The following is a 15,751-nucleotide window of genomic DNA, read 5'->3' on the forward strand; positions in this document are numbered from 1 at the left end:
TGTTTCTGGATGCGGTGGTTACCTGTCACCAAGGGATGGTCACCAGCGCTGTATCTCGTGTTTGGGCATTCAGCACGCTGAGGCAGCGTTGGTGGATGACTCATGTTCTCACTGCGGGAACATGACCATCTCGGAGTTGCGGTCTAGACTCCATCTCGCAAGGGGTGGAGTCCCCGTGCCTCTGCCTCGATCTAACCCTCCACAGAGGGTTACTTCAGGCAGTAGCACGGGTGATTTGAGGGTTACGGTGAGCGCGCTTCCCCCAGGGAACCAACCCCCGGGGAACCCTCATCCCTCACGCACTCCGCAGCCAGTAGAGCTGCCGTCGGAACGTGGTGGGCCGTCCTCGAGATGTGCACCATCCGTATCCTTCGGGGCTCCCCCTGATGATCAGAGGTCCATCGCTGCATCGGAGGGAGGGTCAGACTTCTCTGGAGATGACGTGTCGGTGCAGGGGGCTCCTTCGGGAAGATCCGCTGTGCCCGATACGGATCCGGAGATGATGGCCATGCTTTCCCGGGCCGCCGAGAAGATCGGGCTCGTGTGGAACCCTCCACCGTGTCCCGAACCTTCAAGGTTGGATGATTGGTTTCTCGGGGTGGCCCGTGCTGGTTCTCAGCGCCCCACCCCGGTTCCTTTCTTCCCGGAGGTGCACGAGGAGCTCACTAGGTCGTGGACGGCACCTTTTACTGCCCGAAACCAGTCCAGTGGATCCTCCTCCCTCACCACCCTCGATGGCGGACCGGCAAAGGGTTACACGCAGGTTCCTCCCGTGGAACGGGCCGTTGCTATGCAACTGTGCCCTAACTCCACATCCAGGGGGAACCCGTGTCTCCCCTCCCGAGCCTGTAGGTACTCGTCCGATCTGATCGGAAAGGCCTACCAGGCTTGTGGAGAGGCAGGCTCCGCCTTACACGCTATGGCGTTGTTGCAGGTTCATCAGGCCCAGGCACTGAAGAACCTGCACGAGGGTGGTCACGATCCCGCAGTTCTCCAAGAACTGAGAACCGCAACGGACCTCGCGCTTCGTGCAACGAAGGTTACGGCGCGGGCCGTGGGTCGTGCGATGTCCACTATGGTGGTCCAGGAACGCCATCTCTGGCTGTGTCTGGCAGACATGAGGGAGACCGACAAGATCAGGTTCCTTAACAGCCCGTCCAGGCTCCTGCCAAGAGAGGTGGCAAAGGCAAGGGCAAGCGGCCCTGAGACGGGCGACCCGGAGATGGGGAGGACTGCTCTTCTGGAGACGGTGACCGCACCGCTCCATCCCCCGGAGGAGGGCCGGGAGGAGAATTTTGTGTTCCGTTTTGTTTCTGTTCCGCCGCTGGGCTCAGCCCCAGCGGTACCCACATTTTCAATAAAAGAGCAGTTTCCTCCATCTCTGGGTCCTCAGGGGGCTCGGAGAGTTGTGGCCGGTCAAACGCCGGACCACACTCATCCTCCCCCTTCGCCAGCGGGCAGCAGTGGACGACCTCCTCACGTTCCTCCTGCCCACCTGTTGAATCAGGTAAGTGTTGCACAGCACACTCTCACCTCGCTGCGGGCCGCCTCCACGAGACAGCCGCCCCAGCCCGGTACCTGCATTCCACCTCGCTGCCCCACCGTGGGTACGCCGGTGGTCCCTATGGTCCCGCTTGCACGGTCTCTGCGAGCCTGGCTAGAGCTCCCCAGTCCGTCTCGCTGGCTCATTCGGACCATCAGGCTCGGCTATGCGATTCAGTTCGCCCGGCGCCCCCCCAGGTTCAAGGGCGTCCGCTTCACCTCGGTGAATGCTGCAGATGCCCATGTCCTGCGTGCGGAAATCGCTGTCCTACTGGCGAAGGACGCGATAGAGCCGGTCCCTCCAGCCGATATGAAGACCGGCTTCTACAGCCCGTACTTCATTGTACCCAAGAAAACCGGTGGGTTACGGCCAATCTTAACGAGGGTTACAAACGTAACCGAGACGTTTTGTCCAGTGTTGGACATTTCCTTTTTGACTGCTCAAAATTGTATTGTTATATTCTGTATTGAATGTATTTGTTGATATTTCATTATAATACATGTATTTTGACCTTAAAATGAAAAGCCAATGACTTTACATTCATTTTGTCAAATGCTGATGTTTTGTTTAGGATTTTAGATACATTTTTAACACAATGTGTGTAGCCAAGGGTAGTACATAATGTGGTAATGTTACATGTTTTCACATCTTTTACACGTTTACACATCTTTGTGTTAACATTTCTGACACATTTACTGTGTTAAACTCGTTAACACGGTCGGTGAATAAGTTAAAATGAACACAAAACCAGTGGTCCTGGAACTCGCCGATTATTTTGAAAAAAATGTAACACAGGTTGTGTCATTTTCACAATTTCGTATTAGCCTACAGAAGCAAATCTTAACTTGATTTAGGATTATTGTTATGTTCATGTTTGTTAGCCCAATACATTTTACAAATCCAGACCAGACGATGTTCTATGGCCATGTTCAGAATAAAGAGTTGCCTATCCATGTCACACAGTAAGATTTAAGATTTTGACCATATACCTATCCAAGTCACAGACAGTATCAATGTCAGTAGGCTATACTTATTGTATTTCGACCACAAGGTGTCACTGTGGGCTCAACGCTTCGCCCTCTCCTACTCTGACCTCGATTGCTATGTCTGAGGTAAACCACGCCCCCCTCATTACCCTACGGACAAAGAAATGTAGAAATAAATAAATGTAGAAATGAATAAATGTGGGAATAAATAAAAGAATAAATAAATAAATATGGAAAAAAAATAAGGAAATAAATGCATGAATATATATATATATATATATATATATATATATTATTATTATTATTATTATTATTTTTTATTTTTTGCTTTTCTATGTATATTTATTTATATGTATTTATTCATTTTTAATATTGACAGCTTTAGAATTCCATAGGGTGTTTTGCTGTGTTTGTTGTCAAAATCAAAAAATATATATTTTTAATTATTAAAAAAAATATTTTTATATGAAAAGGTTAATAACTTTATGTTTTATATTTCTGTGATTAGATCAGATGACGTTTTAAGCTGTCATATGGTCATGTTTCAATGTACCCCACCTGGGGCATGTTGTCACATTTCACTTCCATTCTCTCTGGGTAAATCATACAAGAACTTGTGCTATTAGTATAACCAATACTATTCTCTGTTTACTTTGGCTGGTTCAATTTTCATAATGTCTAATCTCAACAATATAGGGGAATAGGCTATAGGGATCGTGTGAAATAGGGATCGACTGCTTTTCCTCATCTGACTGTTATTAAGCAAATGCTGATCTGAGCTGTTGGTGAGACTGAGAGCCTATATAAGGAGGCTTCATGAGTGTCATTTCAACATATTAATTCAACTTCCTATTTTAAGACAACTTCAGCCATCTTAATGTTTGTTACAATGGCAGTAGATCATCTGCTTGCATTCTTCATCCTTCTCCTCATCTGTAACACAGGTAATACACTCAATAGTTAAATGTGTATAAATAACTGAAATATCTTGTTTTCTAGTGCTTTATCTTGTATAAAGCATCATGTTCAGTCTGCTGTAGTTCTCATGAACGGTCTCTGCTCCTGATGAGAAACTAAAGCACTGAAGAGCAAGAGTTGGTTTCTAACATTACTTACACTAGAGTGGATGTGGAATCATTTCTGGACTGAAAAACAAATGTAAATCTGTTTACAGACACCATTAGAGTTTTTTTTTATCGGGATATGTTGGTTATATTTCATGAACCATGCAATCATATAAACAAGTATTTTATATCCATGGATTGATTCCCTCTCTCATGATCTAGATATTCCACATGTATTTCTGTCAGATCATTTTTTGAAGTCATAATTTGTTTGTTTGGTTTTTGTTATCTGTGCCAAATGTTGCATGTATGTAGTCTACAGTGCTGTTGTCAATATTCATCAAACTTAACTTTGCCGCCTGAGAACAATGAATAATGTACGGTCTGGTCTTTGACTAAAATATCTGCAACTCCAGAATGAATCTGTAGTTTTGATCAGATCTGAACACAGAGCATAACAAAACAGTTTCTCTGTCTCTCCTCAGGGTTCAGTGCTGAGATCTCTGTGTTTGTGCAGACGGGAGATTCTGTTCAACTGGATATACAGACACAGAAACTACCAGAGTTTGATATTTTATACTGGGCAAAAGATAAATCAGAGAATATAGTTACATTTATACATGGAAGTAAAGCAAAGACCTACAAGGACAGAGTGGATTTCAACACTGAAACCTTCTCTCTCACACTGAAGAACACACAGAAGACAGACAGTGGACTCTACAGAGCAAGAACAAGTGGAGCGTCAGAGAACATTATTGTTACATACAGAGTATCTGTTATTGGTGAGTGTCAGTTATTTGTGATTTAATGTGTTCCTGCATAAGAGTAATTGTGTTTAGTTTCTCACTTTTATATAATGTGCACATTTTAGCTTGTGGCACTTTTTTAATTCATCAGGTTTTTAAGCAACTTCAATTAAAGCAAAAACAAAAGTCCTGATGATTTTTACTCTGACATTTTACATAAATAATGCAGATAAATGTTAAAATAAATTTGAATGAATGTTTAGACCTTTTTAGAATCACTGGGCTGTTAAACTGTGAGTGTGATTCTGATCTTGGAGTAAATGTGTGTTTCAGACGCTGTGGAGGCTCCTGTCCTGACTGGACACTCAAACTGGTCCAGTGATTCCTGTGTTAGCAGTTTTACATGTAGAGCTCATGACCTCACACTCAGCTCCACTCTTATAAATGGCAGATGCTCTCCAGAGGAAGTGACATCACATGAAATCAACACTCTCACCCTGTACTGCAGTGAGGAATCCATCATCTGTAACCATAGCAACCCAGTTAGCAGCAAAAAAGACAGAATAAATATAAATGAACTCTGTGGAGGTAAATATCTGCTTCTATTCAAGACATTTGTGTACATACAGCATAATCTACTTGTCTTTATTCTCACAAATCAAACTGCTTTTGGTTTACTATTCGGTGTTACATTATTACTGTAAGGTTTACTAATTGGCCGATTCATGCTGTTCTTCATCTCTTGCTTTCCAGAGAATGAAAGACATTCACCCTCACATGCTTCATCACTTTCTAACATTGTGATCATTACTGGGATAATGGTTGCAGTGGGAGTGATAGTGTTTTCTGGTTTGCTGCTTTACTGTTGCTGCAAGAATAATAAAGGTATGTCCATCTCACAAATACTGAAAAACTGATCTCACATTCATACCTGAAATAGTTTATTTGGTACTGAAAACAAAGGTTTAAGAACAAGATGACGTGTGATTATTGCAGAGCCAAAAATTTGATTCACCAATAGGATTTGGCATAATTTTTTAACACACAGGGCATCCCTGCATTTTGTCAAACATGTTTCCACACCGCCTGTAATCTGTGCAGTGAACTTCCATTCTGACCTCTCAGGTGTCAAACAGAGTGATGATACAGACTACGATGATGTTGAGGTGAGATTCAAATGACTGTTCATTCCTGCAGACGTCACAGATAATAAATGTCATGTGACCCAATACTGAATAATAACTGTTTCACATTCTGTGATGGTTTGATTTATTTCTTTTCAGACTCTGGTGCAGAAGATGACAGACGATACCTGGACCACCATCACCTACTGTACAGTAGGACACCAAACACCTTCATCTGCTCATGCCTGTTAAAGCTCAGACTCAACTGGATAAAAAGAGTTTGATGATTGACTGGATTCACAAACGGAGCTTTAAAAAAAAAAAATCCATCCTTATTCTAGTTTATGCTACTCTAAGCAATATCCAAAACTTAGTATTTCAGGCACTTTTTGTGATTTTTCGGCTCTTCATTACGGATCGCTTCCTGTATTCCTCAGTTGTAAGTCGCTTTGGATAAAAGCGTCTGCTAAATGAATAAATGTAAATGTTAAAGGGTTAGTTCACCCAAAAATGAAAATTCTGTCATTAATTACTCACCCTCATGTCGTTCGACACCCGTAAGACCTCTGTTCATATTCGGAACACAAATGAAGATATTTTAGTTGAAAGCTGATGGCTGAGAAAGGCTTCAGATAGGCCTCCATTGGCATTCAGTACATTTACACTCCCAAGACCGATAAAAGGCAATTTAAACGTCGTTACAAAGTCCATCTCACCACAGTGACTCTACAATAATCTTACGATGCGACGACAATAGTTTTTGTGAGCAAAAAAAATCAAAATAACACCTTTATCCAACTTGTTATTGCCTTCTGCGTGTGCCTCCACGACGCATGCGCGAGAATATGACGTAGCGCCGGGGTTCGGGAATCCATGAAATGCACACTTTAGTCCCATTTTGAGAACTACGCCAAGACCTAAAGCATGATCAATGTAGAATCCAACAGCTTAGACACGCGCGTCTTCCTCTGATTGTAAACAAATCGCTTCTGGGTCATGTGTCCGAACGCCGGATCTGCGTCATATTCTCGCGCATGCGTCGTGGAGGCACACACGGAAGGCAATAACAAGTTGTTAACTTGTTAACACGGTGAATAAGTTAAAATGAACACAAAACCAGTGGTCCTGAAACTCGCCGATTATTTTGAAAAAAATGTAACACAAGTTGTCATTTTCACAATTTCTTATTAGCCTACAGAAACAAATCTTAACTTGATTTAGGATTATTGTTATGTTCATGTTTGTTAGCCCAATACATTTTACAAATCCAGACCAGACGATGTTCTATGGCCATTTTCAGAATAAAGAGTAGCCTATCCATGTCACACAGTAAGATTTAAGATTTTGGCCATATAGTATAGACATTGATACTGTCTGTGACTTGGATAGGTATATGGCATATACCTATCCAAGTCACAGACAGTATCAATGTCAGTAGGCTATACTTATTGTATTTCAACCACAAGGTGTCACTGTGGGCTCAACGCTTCGCCCTCTCCTACTCTGACCTCTATTGCTATGTCTGAGGTAAACCACGCCCCCCTCATTACCCTACGGACAAAGAAATGTAGAAATAAATAAATTTATAAATAAATACATGTAAATATAAATAAATGTAGAAATGAATAAATGTGGGAATAAATAAAAGAATAAATATGGAAAAAATAAGTACATAAATAAGGAAATAAATGCATGCATATTTTTTTTTCTTTCCTATGTATATTTATTTGTATATGTATTTATTAATTTCTAACATTGGAAGCTTTAGAATTCCATAGGGTGTTTTGCTGTGTTTGTTGTCAAAATCCAAAAAAGATATATTTTTAATTATTAAAAAAATTTAATTATTTTTTTATATGAAAAGGTTAATAACTTTATGTTTTATATTTCTGTGATTAGATCAGATGACATTTTAAGCTGTCATATGGTCATGTTACAATGTACCCCACCTGGGGCATGTTGTCACATTTCACTTCCATTCTCTCTGGGTAAATCATACATACATCAGGAACTTGTGCTATTAGTATAACCAATACTATTCTCTGTTTACTTTGGCTGGTTCAATTTTCATAATGTCTAATCTCAACAATATAGGGGAATAGGCTATAGCCTAGGGATCGGTGTGAAACTGCTTTCCTCATCTGACTGTTATTAAGCAAATGCTGATCTGAGCTGTTTGTGGTGAGACTGAGAGCCTATAAGGAGGCTTCATGAGTGTCATTTAAACATATTCATTCAACTTCCTGTTTTAAGACAACTTCAGCCATCTTAATGTTTGTTACAATGGCAGTAGATCATCTGCTTGCATTCTTCATCCTTCTCCTCATCTGTAACACAGGTAATACAATTATTAAATGTGTATAAATAACTGAAATGTCCTGTTCTCTAGTGCTTTATCTTGTATAAAGCATCATGTTCAGTCTGCTGTAGTTCTCATGAACGGTCTCTGCTCCTGATGAGGAACTAAAGCACTGAAGAGCAAGAGTTGTTCGTTTCTAACATTACTTGTGTAGATACTATCTCTTTACATAAATACTATTTTCTACTTAACACTATAATTTCGTTATTTTTACTAACCCAAATAATGACTCATCCGCTAGTTTGCACGTGAGGGGGAAAAAATAGGTTCCTTCCACTTAAGAGTTGAGCTCTTTTTATTTTAATAGCCTATATCTCTTTACAAAAATAGGCCTACTATTTTCTACTCTAAAAAAATTATTTCGTTATTTTACTAACCCAGTGTTTTGTAGGTGAATGCTGTTTCACATGAATATTACCACAGGAGTGAAGCACAAAACTTTGTTTAGCCTAGAAAGGAAATAATGGTCAGATAGCACTTTTTCATTCTGTTTTGCAATCTGGATCTGGTCACTCGATTTTCCGTGATTTTTAACAAAAGGCCTAGTCCATTTTATCCCAATGGACATGGAATTCTCGTTTCCTTTCCCAAATCTTCACTCACGTCGCCATTTTCGCTGGGGATTATAAACGTTTCTTCCTTTCGTTTGCTTATAATTAAGTATAACTATTCACATCCTTTACTGTGGTAAAGTATAAAAAACACTGTGGGACGAATACCTTTTTACTTCAAATTGTATTTAACACAGTTTGTACTTGTTATTAAACTTGGTAATTTGCGTCAAGTTTGGTTTATTTGAATGGCGCATTTCACACACACGCCGGTGATTTTAATTTCGTTTTCTCTGGCTGTGAATAATCAAACATTGCATAGGCCTAAATGTCTTGACCTTGTGGAAGATAAAATCCGCTCTTCAGACCTTTTACAACAAGTGTTGCCTTGCAACATCAGGAGAAAACACGAAGATATATTTGAAAGGTGTCTATTGTGTCCCATTCCTCTCAAAGCGCAGAGCACGTCTTTGCGGGGAAATAGTATGAATCAAATATTTTTCTAACTAATATTTAATTTTCTTATATTCTTTAGGTAACCATTATTTAATGAAAAACAGTTTCTCTGTCTCTCCTCAGGGTTCAGTGCTGAGATCTCTGTGTTTGTGCAGACGGGAGATTCTGTTCAACTGGATATACAGACACAGAAACTACCAGAGTTTGATATTTTATACTGGACAAAAGATAAATCAGAGAATATAGTTAGATTTATACATGGAAGTAAAGCAAAGACCTACAAGGACAGAGTGGATTTCAACAATGAAACCTTCTCTCTCACACTGAAGAACACACAGAAGACAGACAGTGGACTCTACACAGCCAGAGCAAGTGGAGTATCAGAGAACATTATTGTTACATACAGAGTATCTGTTATTGGTGAGTCTCAGTTATGTGTGATTTAATGTGTTCCTGCATAAGAGTAATTGTGTTTAATTTCTCACTTTTATTAGTTTAATTTCAAACTTCAATTAAAGCAAAAACAAAAGTCCTGATGATTTTGACTCTGTCATTTTACATAAATAATACAGATAATGTAAAAAAAATAAAATTTGAATGAATGTTTAGACCTTTTTAGAATCACTGGGCTGTTAAACTGTGAGTGTGATTCTGATCTTGGAGTAAATGTGTGTTTCAGACGCTGTGGCGGCTCCTGTCCTGACTGGACACTCAAACTGGTCCAGTGATTCCTGTGTTAGCAGTTTTACATGTAGAGCTCATGACCTCACACTCAGCTCCACTCTTATAAATGACAGATGTTCTCCAGAGGAAGTGACATCACATGATATCAACACTCTCACCCTGTACTGCAGTGAGGAATTCATCATCTGTAACTATAGCAACCCAGTTAGCTGGAAAACAGAAAGAATAAATATTAAACATCTCTGTATAGGTAAATATCTGCTTCTATTCAAGACATTTGTGTACATACAGCATAATCTACTTGTCTTTATTCTCACAAATCAAACTGCTTTTGGTTTAGTATTCAGTGTTACATTTGAAATATTATTACTGTAAAGTTTACTATGAATTGGCTGATTCATGCTGTTCTTCATCTCTTGCTTTCCAGGGAATGAAATACATTCACCCTCACATGCTTCATCACTTTCTAACATTGTGATCATTTTCTGGTTTGCTCCTTTACTGTTGCTGCAAGAATAATAAAGGTATGTCCATTTCTGTAGTTACATTTATAATTACACTGTTGACACTTCCCTTACACCTAACCCTTAAACTTACCCATAACACCACACCTCAATATCAGGAAAAGTGTTTTGCAATACAATATGAACACAATAAATACATTGTACTTTTTTTTGATGTAAGTACATAGTACAAGTACATAGTAGTTAAGGCCACCTAATATACAGTTGGATATTTATACCTATCCCTACCCTAAAGCTAACCTCTTTTCAACAATACAAAACACTTAACAGGCAATAAAAGTAAAGTCACTGGTATTTTTTGTAAAACCATGCCCATCGTGTCTGTGTATTGACACCAAAGGTTTCTTACTGAAAGCAATAGAGCACCCCGCACGTCGAAAAATGGCACTAAAGGGGAACCTGTGCATTAAAAAGTCCAAATGTGCCCTTTTATTATTAGTAAGAGCTGTCTAGTGAATCCAGAAGACTGGTCAATATTAAACTTGTAGGCTGTCAGTCTGATACATGAGAGAAATCAAACATCTGACAGCGATCAAAAGCAAAGAAACATGTTTCCACACCGCCTGTAATCTGTGCAGTGAACTTCCATTCTGACCTCTCAGGTGTCAAACAGAGTGATAATACAGACTACGATGATGTTGAGGTGAGATTCAAATGACTGTTCATTCCTGCAGACGTCACAGATAATAAATGTCATGTGACCCAATACTGAATAACAACTGTGTTTCACATTCTGTGATGGTTTCATTTATTTCTTTTCGGACTCTGGTGCAGAAGATGACAGACGATACCTGGACCACCATCACCTACTGTACAGTAGGACACCAAACACCTTCATCTGCTCATGACTGTTAAAGCTCAGACTCAACTGGATAAAAAGAGTTTGATGATTGACTAGACTCACAAACGGAGCTTAAAGAAAGCCATTTTTTCCTCTATTCCCTCCCTATTCTAGCTTATGCTACTCTAAGCAATGTCCAAAACTTAGTATTTCAGGCCCTTTTTTTCGCCTCTTCATGACAGATCGCTTCCTGTATTCCTCTGTCACTTTGGATAAAAGCGTCTGCTAAATGAATAAATGTAAAAGTTAAAATCGTAATTTATCTCATCATGACTCTTGTGGAAGTGTACAGATGCTCTTACTGTTGTGAATGAACTTCAGTCAGTTACTGCAGATGTTATTAATGAGTGCTTCTCTGATTCCCTCATGTCACTTTAATATAGTTTCATACTGTAATCATACTGTTTATTGGTGTTTTGAATTTGCTGACTTTCTCTACCAGTTTTCTGTTGAACACAAGATTTTAAAATCTCATTGGGACTAACCTGGTTAAGTACATAATAAATTTGATCATACTTTAGAATAAATCATCATTTTAGCTGAAAGTGACCAAACTATTCATGTTCTCTTACGAGCGCTATAATTCCCAGAGAAAGCTATCCTGACTGGACTGACAGACAGAGCATTCCCGTTCAGCTCAAGGACAGTTGCTCAGGAGCTGCAGGATCCCTGAAGTACATCATTTGAGATCTGACATTTTCAGATTTTTCTACATTTATGTTTTTGAATGGAAAAAGATGCTTTTTACAGTCAGATGGTGTAGTTATAACTTATGTCAGCAGAGGCTAACAGGGCCATGCTAACTTCTGAGCTTCTGTTCTAGTTGGACTTTACAAATGTCACTTCAGATTTATCATCTAAACCTGTGTGTGGTTTGTATCATGAATGCAGTTTAACATTTATGTACTGTTACTCATTTAGATTTGTCTAGTTTATTGTTGGAATGTTTTCTGTGATTGATTCAAACTAATGTATGTATTCAGTTTTCATAGTTTCTAGTCTCATCTATATGCAGGTTATTAAAAGGCTTTAACTTTCGTAAACATTTCCTGCTTTATTTTTTAGTTTTGGAAGCATTACATTAAATCTAACTAAACTAATTGTCCAGCTGGGGATCATGACAAAAACTGAACTGAAGTGTTTGTTGTGAGTTATGAAGAGGCTAGACAAGCGTTCAGCAGGAGTTTTCTTGCCAGAGTGTAGATTATTCCCTCAGTGTCTATTCTCTCTATTCTCTTTCTGTTTGTGTCAATTGAGGAATGATACCACACTGTCTTCAATATAAGTAGTTTTATCTGTTTCTTTCTTTTTCTTCATAGTTAACACAGAGACATAATTGTAATCTGATTATGCATTTTAAAACTGTAACAGTCTATTTACAAGTGATTGCATAATTCACATGTACTTCATTACTGTTCAACATGGCTGGTTGCAGAAGAACTCTGGACTGGAAACACTGTCACTTGTTCCTCATAGTAATTTTAATGTTCTTCCTCTATAGAGAAATCTCTCCCCACTAACTCTAAATCAGTTCTTTGCTCATGTCTTTAAATATTGTTGGACTGCAGCACTGTCAATTATTAAAAAATGCCATCCTTTTTATATGTAAAGGTTAAGAACTTTATCTTATTTACAAAATATTTTAGTTTGTATTTTATATTTCTGTGATTAGATCAGATAACATTTAAAGCTGTCATATGGTCATGCTACAGTGTACCCCACCTATGGGGCATTTTGTCACATTTCACTTCCATTCTTTCAGGGTATATCAAGAAAAAAGTTTACACTGTACTAATGAAACAAAACCACATAATCGTACTAGACGTGTGAATTTAACGTGGGTGAAAAAATACTCTGAACCCAAAGTGTGTACACAAACTGAGAAAGTCAAAAAGTGCTCGGTTGTGCCCTGCTCTCCCCTGTGTGATCATCTGAGGCGTGATATCATACTGTCTTCAATGTAAGTAGTTTTATCTGTCTCTTTTAACACAAAGATGCAGTTATAATCTGATTATTCAATGAACTTCATTACTGCCCGACATGGTTGGTTGCAAAAGTACTGGAAGCACTGTCACTTGTTGCTCACACTGAAAAAAAGTTAAATTTACTTAATATTTAATTTGAAAGTTTTGGCACACATGTAGTTTACTGAGAGTACACTTCAAAGTGTACTTTCATAAACTAAAAAGCATGGTATTTGACTAAAGTATACAAGTTCACTTGTAGCATAGTTCCAGTACAAACGAAAAACTTGGTGCATGGTTAACCAGATGTGTACTCAAAGTTAACTGTTACACTTAAAGTATACTTTTATACACTAAAATGGGTCAATTTAGTCACAAGAAGTATTGAAACAGTAAATTTACAAGTATACTTCTAGTACATTGATAGTCAACCCGTTCTCACTCCCAAGGCGTCAAATTCCGACGCATGGTCAAGTGCTTTCCGCGTCACAATAAAGACGCTAAAGGCACCCCTAGGCGTCACTATATTGACGCGCCAAGTGCTCCATTCATTTCAATGAGAAACCTTTGGCGTCAGAAACAGACGCGTTGGGCATGGGAAAGTTATCGTCATGATGATCATATATTGGGTTATGATTTTGCCATTATGACATGTTGGACTGTGATTCTCAATTTAATCAGCCAGCATCATTTTATTTACACTATCTAGACACGTTTTAACATGTAACCCAACCCCATTCCATCCCTAAACCTACCCATTTGTGTGGTATAAAACGCAGATAACAGGCAGAGTCGACTGCATGCACAATTTATTCAAAAAATACAAATATTCCGAGGCCAAGCGATTGATTTGTGTGAAGGAAATCCCCAAAAGCGATCAGCGTCTCCATCCGCAGAAGATCACGAACACATAAAATTTCAAATATTGCCGCCCGTTACGTCAGTTTTCATAGTGAAATTGCATTGGCTCTAGTATGTCTCGTGACCAATTGCGTCATTACGTCAGCTTTGATTGTAAAATGTCATTGGTTCTCGTGTGTCTTGTGACCGAATGCGTCATACTAAAGAGGCATGTGTATTATTTGAATGAGATATGAATGAGTGCGTTAACGGAGCTGCGGGATCATCATCTCAGCGATTAAAACATTAAGATCAACTCTGTTCTTTACATGAAGACATCGTGTGACTTCAGAAGACTTGGAATGCAACATGAGTTAATACTTTTATACTGTTTTTAGTCAGTTTTTGCAATAAATAGATGTGACTGTACTTCTATTTGCCTGTTATGTGTTTCTATATTGTTTAGGAGTGGGTAGGTTTAGGGTAGGAGTTGGGTTAGCTGCTCCAAAATATAAAAGTAACCTTTAAATATGAATAAACTATTAATAAAATCATGTATACTTTTACAAATGCAAAGAATAAAATGCGTCTTGATCTGACGCATTGGGTAAACAACTGAAATCAATGGAGCACTCAGCGCGTCAATATAGTGACGCCTAGGGGTGACTTTGGCGTCTTTATTGTGACGCTGAAAGCACTTGACCATGCTTCGGATTTTGACGCCTTGGGAGTGAGAATGGGTTGCGACAGTAGTATACTTAAATTATACTTATTTAAACTTTACTTGAGCGTGAAGTATATCTATTTTTTAGACATTAGTGTTTATATATAGGCTATATATATCACATTCATACATCCAACACTTGTGCTATTATCATTAGTAGTAGTAGTAGTAGTACTAGTTTTATAACCATTACTATTCGCACCATGCTTGTACTTTTTCCATATAGTCTGTTTTCTGTGGATGGGTCAAGTTTTCATCTTTACAGCGGAAAGAGCTTCTTCAGGGATCATTGTGAAACTCATTTCCTCATATTGTTATTAAATGCTGAACTGAGCAGTTTTTTTTTGGTGAATGATTTATGAAGATGTTAAACAAGCATCATTGCAACATATTCAACTTCCTGTTTTTAACCCTCTATGGCATGACTTTTTATTTTTTGGGGAAAAAAATATTTCACCCCATTTTTTGGGAGCTTGGGGGTCCCTGATAATATATCCATCATAAAAAGTGTCGCCCCCCCACCCCTGAACCAGATTTTGGTTTGTTGCCTCAGGGCAACACTGTGCCATAAGGGTACTAAAACTCCAAGGTTTTCTACATAGATTTTCAATAGGGAAAACAAGCAATATGTGCATTAGATAAAATTATATTTTGAAAAACATCAAACAATACAAAAACACTACTACTAATTACAACTAACACCTCATGTATTATATTCATACACCAATCAGGCATAACATTATGACAGGTGAAGTGAATAACACTGATGATCTCTTCATCACGGCTCCTGTTAGTGGGCACAGCTCCTGTTAGTGGGTGGGATATATTGGGCAGCAAGTGAACATTTTGTCCTCAAAGTTGATGTGTTAGAAGCAGGAAAAAAGGGCAAGCGTAAGGATTTGAGCGAGTTTGACAAGGGCCAAAATGTGATGGCTAGACGACTGGGTCAGAGCATCTCCAAAATTGCAGCTCTTGTGGGGTGTTCCCGGTCTGCAGTGGTCAGTATCTATCAAAAGTGCTCCAAGGAAGGAACAGTGGTGAACCTGCGACAGGGTCATGGGCGGCCGAGGCTCATTGAGACCCATCAGGGTGCCCATGCTGACCCCTGTCCACCGCCCAAAGCACCAACAGTGGCACGTGAGCATCAGAGCTGGACCACTGAGCAATGGAAGAAGGTGGCCTGGTCTGATGAATCACATGTTCTTTTACATCACGTGGATGGCCGGGTGCATGTGTGTGGCTAACCTGGGGAACACATGGCACCAGGATGCACTATGGGAAGAAGGTGTGGCGGCGGAGGCAGTGATGCTTTGGGCAATGTTTTGCTGGGAAACCTTGGGTCCTC

General features: G+C 39.5%; 2 protein-coding genes across 3 annotated transcripts; both read left to right on the top strand.

Annotated features, from left to right (window-relative positions):
* The first annotated feature begins 3,387 nt into the window (after window positions 1–3,387).
* On the top strand, window positions 3,388–5,969 carry LOC307128658 (uncharacterized protein). Its single transcript, XM_079820592.1, has 6 exons — window positions 3,388–3,473; window positions 4,079–4,375; window positions 4,673–4,927; window positions 5,093–5,224; window positions 5,465–5,505; window positions 5,623–5,969. The coding sequence occupies exons 1-6, from the start codon at window positions 3,407–3,409 to the stop codon at window positions 5,713–5,715; spliced, it is 885 nt and encodes a 294-aa protein (XP_079676718.1). The 5' UTR covers window positions 3,388–3,406; the 3' UTR covers window positions 5,716–5,969.
* A 1,334-nt stretch (window positions 5,970–7,303) lies between these two features.
* LOC307128664 (SLAM family member 5-like) lies at window positions 7,304–11,918 on the top strand. 2 transcript variants are annotated; one of them, XM_079820601.1, is made up of 6 exons: window positions 7,304–7,801; window positions 8,953–9,249; window positions 9,509–9,763; window positions 9,941–10,037; window positions 10,640–10,680; window positions 10,812–11,918. In XM_079820601.1, exons 1-4 carry the CDS (start codon window positions 7,735–7,737, stop codon window positions 10,030–10,032), a joined length of 711 nt encoding a protein of 236 aa, XP_079676727.1. In that variant the 5' UTR covers window positions 7,304–7,734; the 3' UTR covers window positions 10,033–10,037; window positions 10,640–10,680; window positions 10,812–11,918. The 2 variants fall into 2 exon arrangements, with proteins under 2 accessions (XP_079676727.1, XP_079676726.1); XM_079820600.1 differs by having other exon boundaries at window positions 7,639–7,801; window positions 10,815–11,912.
* Window positions 11,919–15,751: the final 3,833 nt, after the last annotated feature.

This window comes from Gobio gobio (genome assembly GCF_949357685.1).
Source record: "Gobio gobio genome assembly, chromosome: 6".
Classification (NCBI taxonomy): Eukaryota; Metazoa; Chordata; class Actinopteri; order Cypriniformes; family Gobionidae; genus Gobio; species Gobio gobio.

Excerpts from the sequence above, each read along its gene's own strand:
- LOC307128658 (XM_079820592.1), top strand. The coding sequence starts at position 3,407 with ATGTTTGTTACAATGGCAGTAGATCATCTGCTTGCATTCTTCATCCTT. Across the intron at positions 4,376-4,672 it reads ATACAGAGTATCTGTTATTG|ACGCTGTGGAGGCTCCTGTC; the intron begins GTGAGTGTCAGT and ends TGTGTGTTTCAG. Across the intron at positions 5,506-5,622 it reads CAGACTACGATGATGTTGAG|ACTCTGGTGCAGAAGATGAC; the intron begins GTGAGATTCAAA and ends ATTTCTTTTCAG.
- LOC307128664 (XM_079820601.1), top strand. The coding sequence starts at position 7,735 with ATGTTTGTTACAATGGCAGTAGATCATCTGCTTGCATTCTTCATCCTT. Across the intron at positions 9,250-9,508 it reads ATACAGAGTATCTGTTATTG|ACGCTGTGGCGGCTCCTGTC; the intron begins GTGAGTCTCAGT and ends TGTGTGTTTCAG. Across the intron at positions 9,764-9,940 it reads TATTAAACATCTCTGTATAG|GGAATGAAATACATTCACCC; the intron begins GTAAATATCTGC and ends CTTGCTTTCCAG.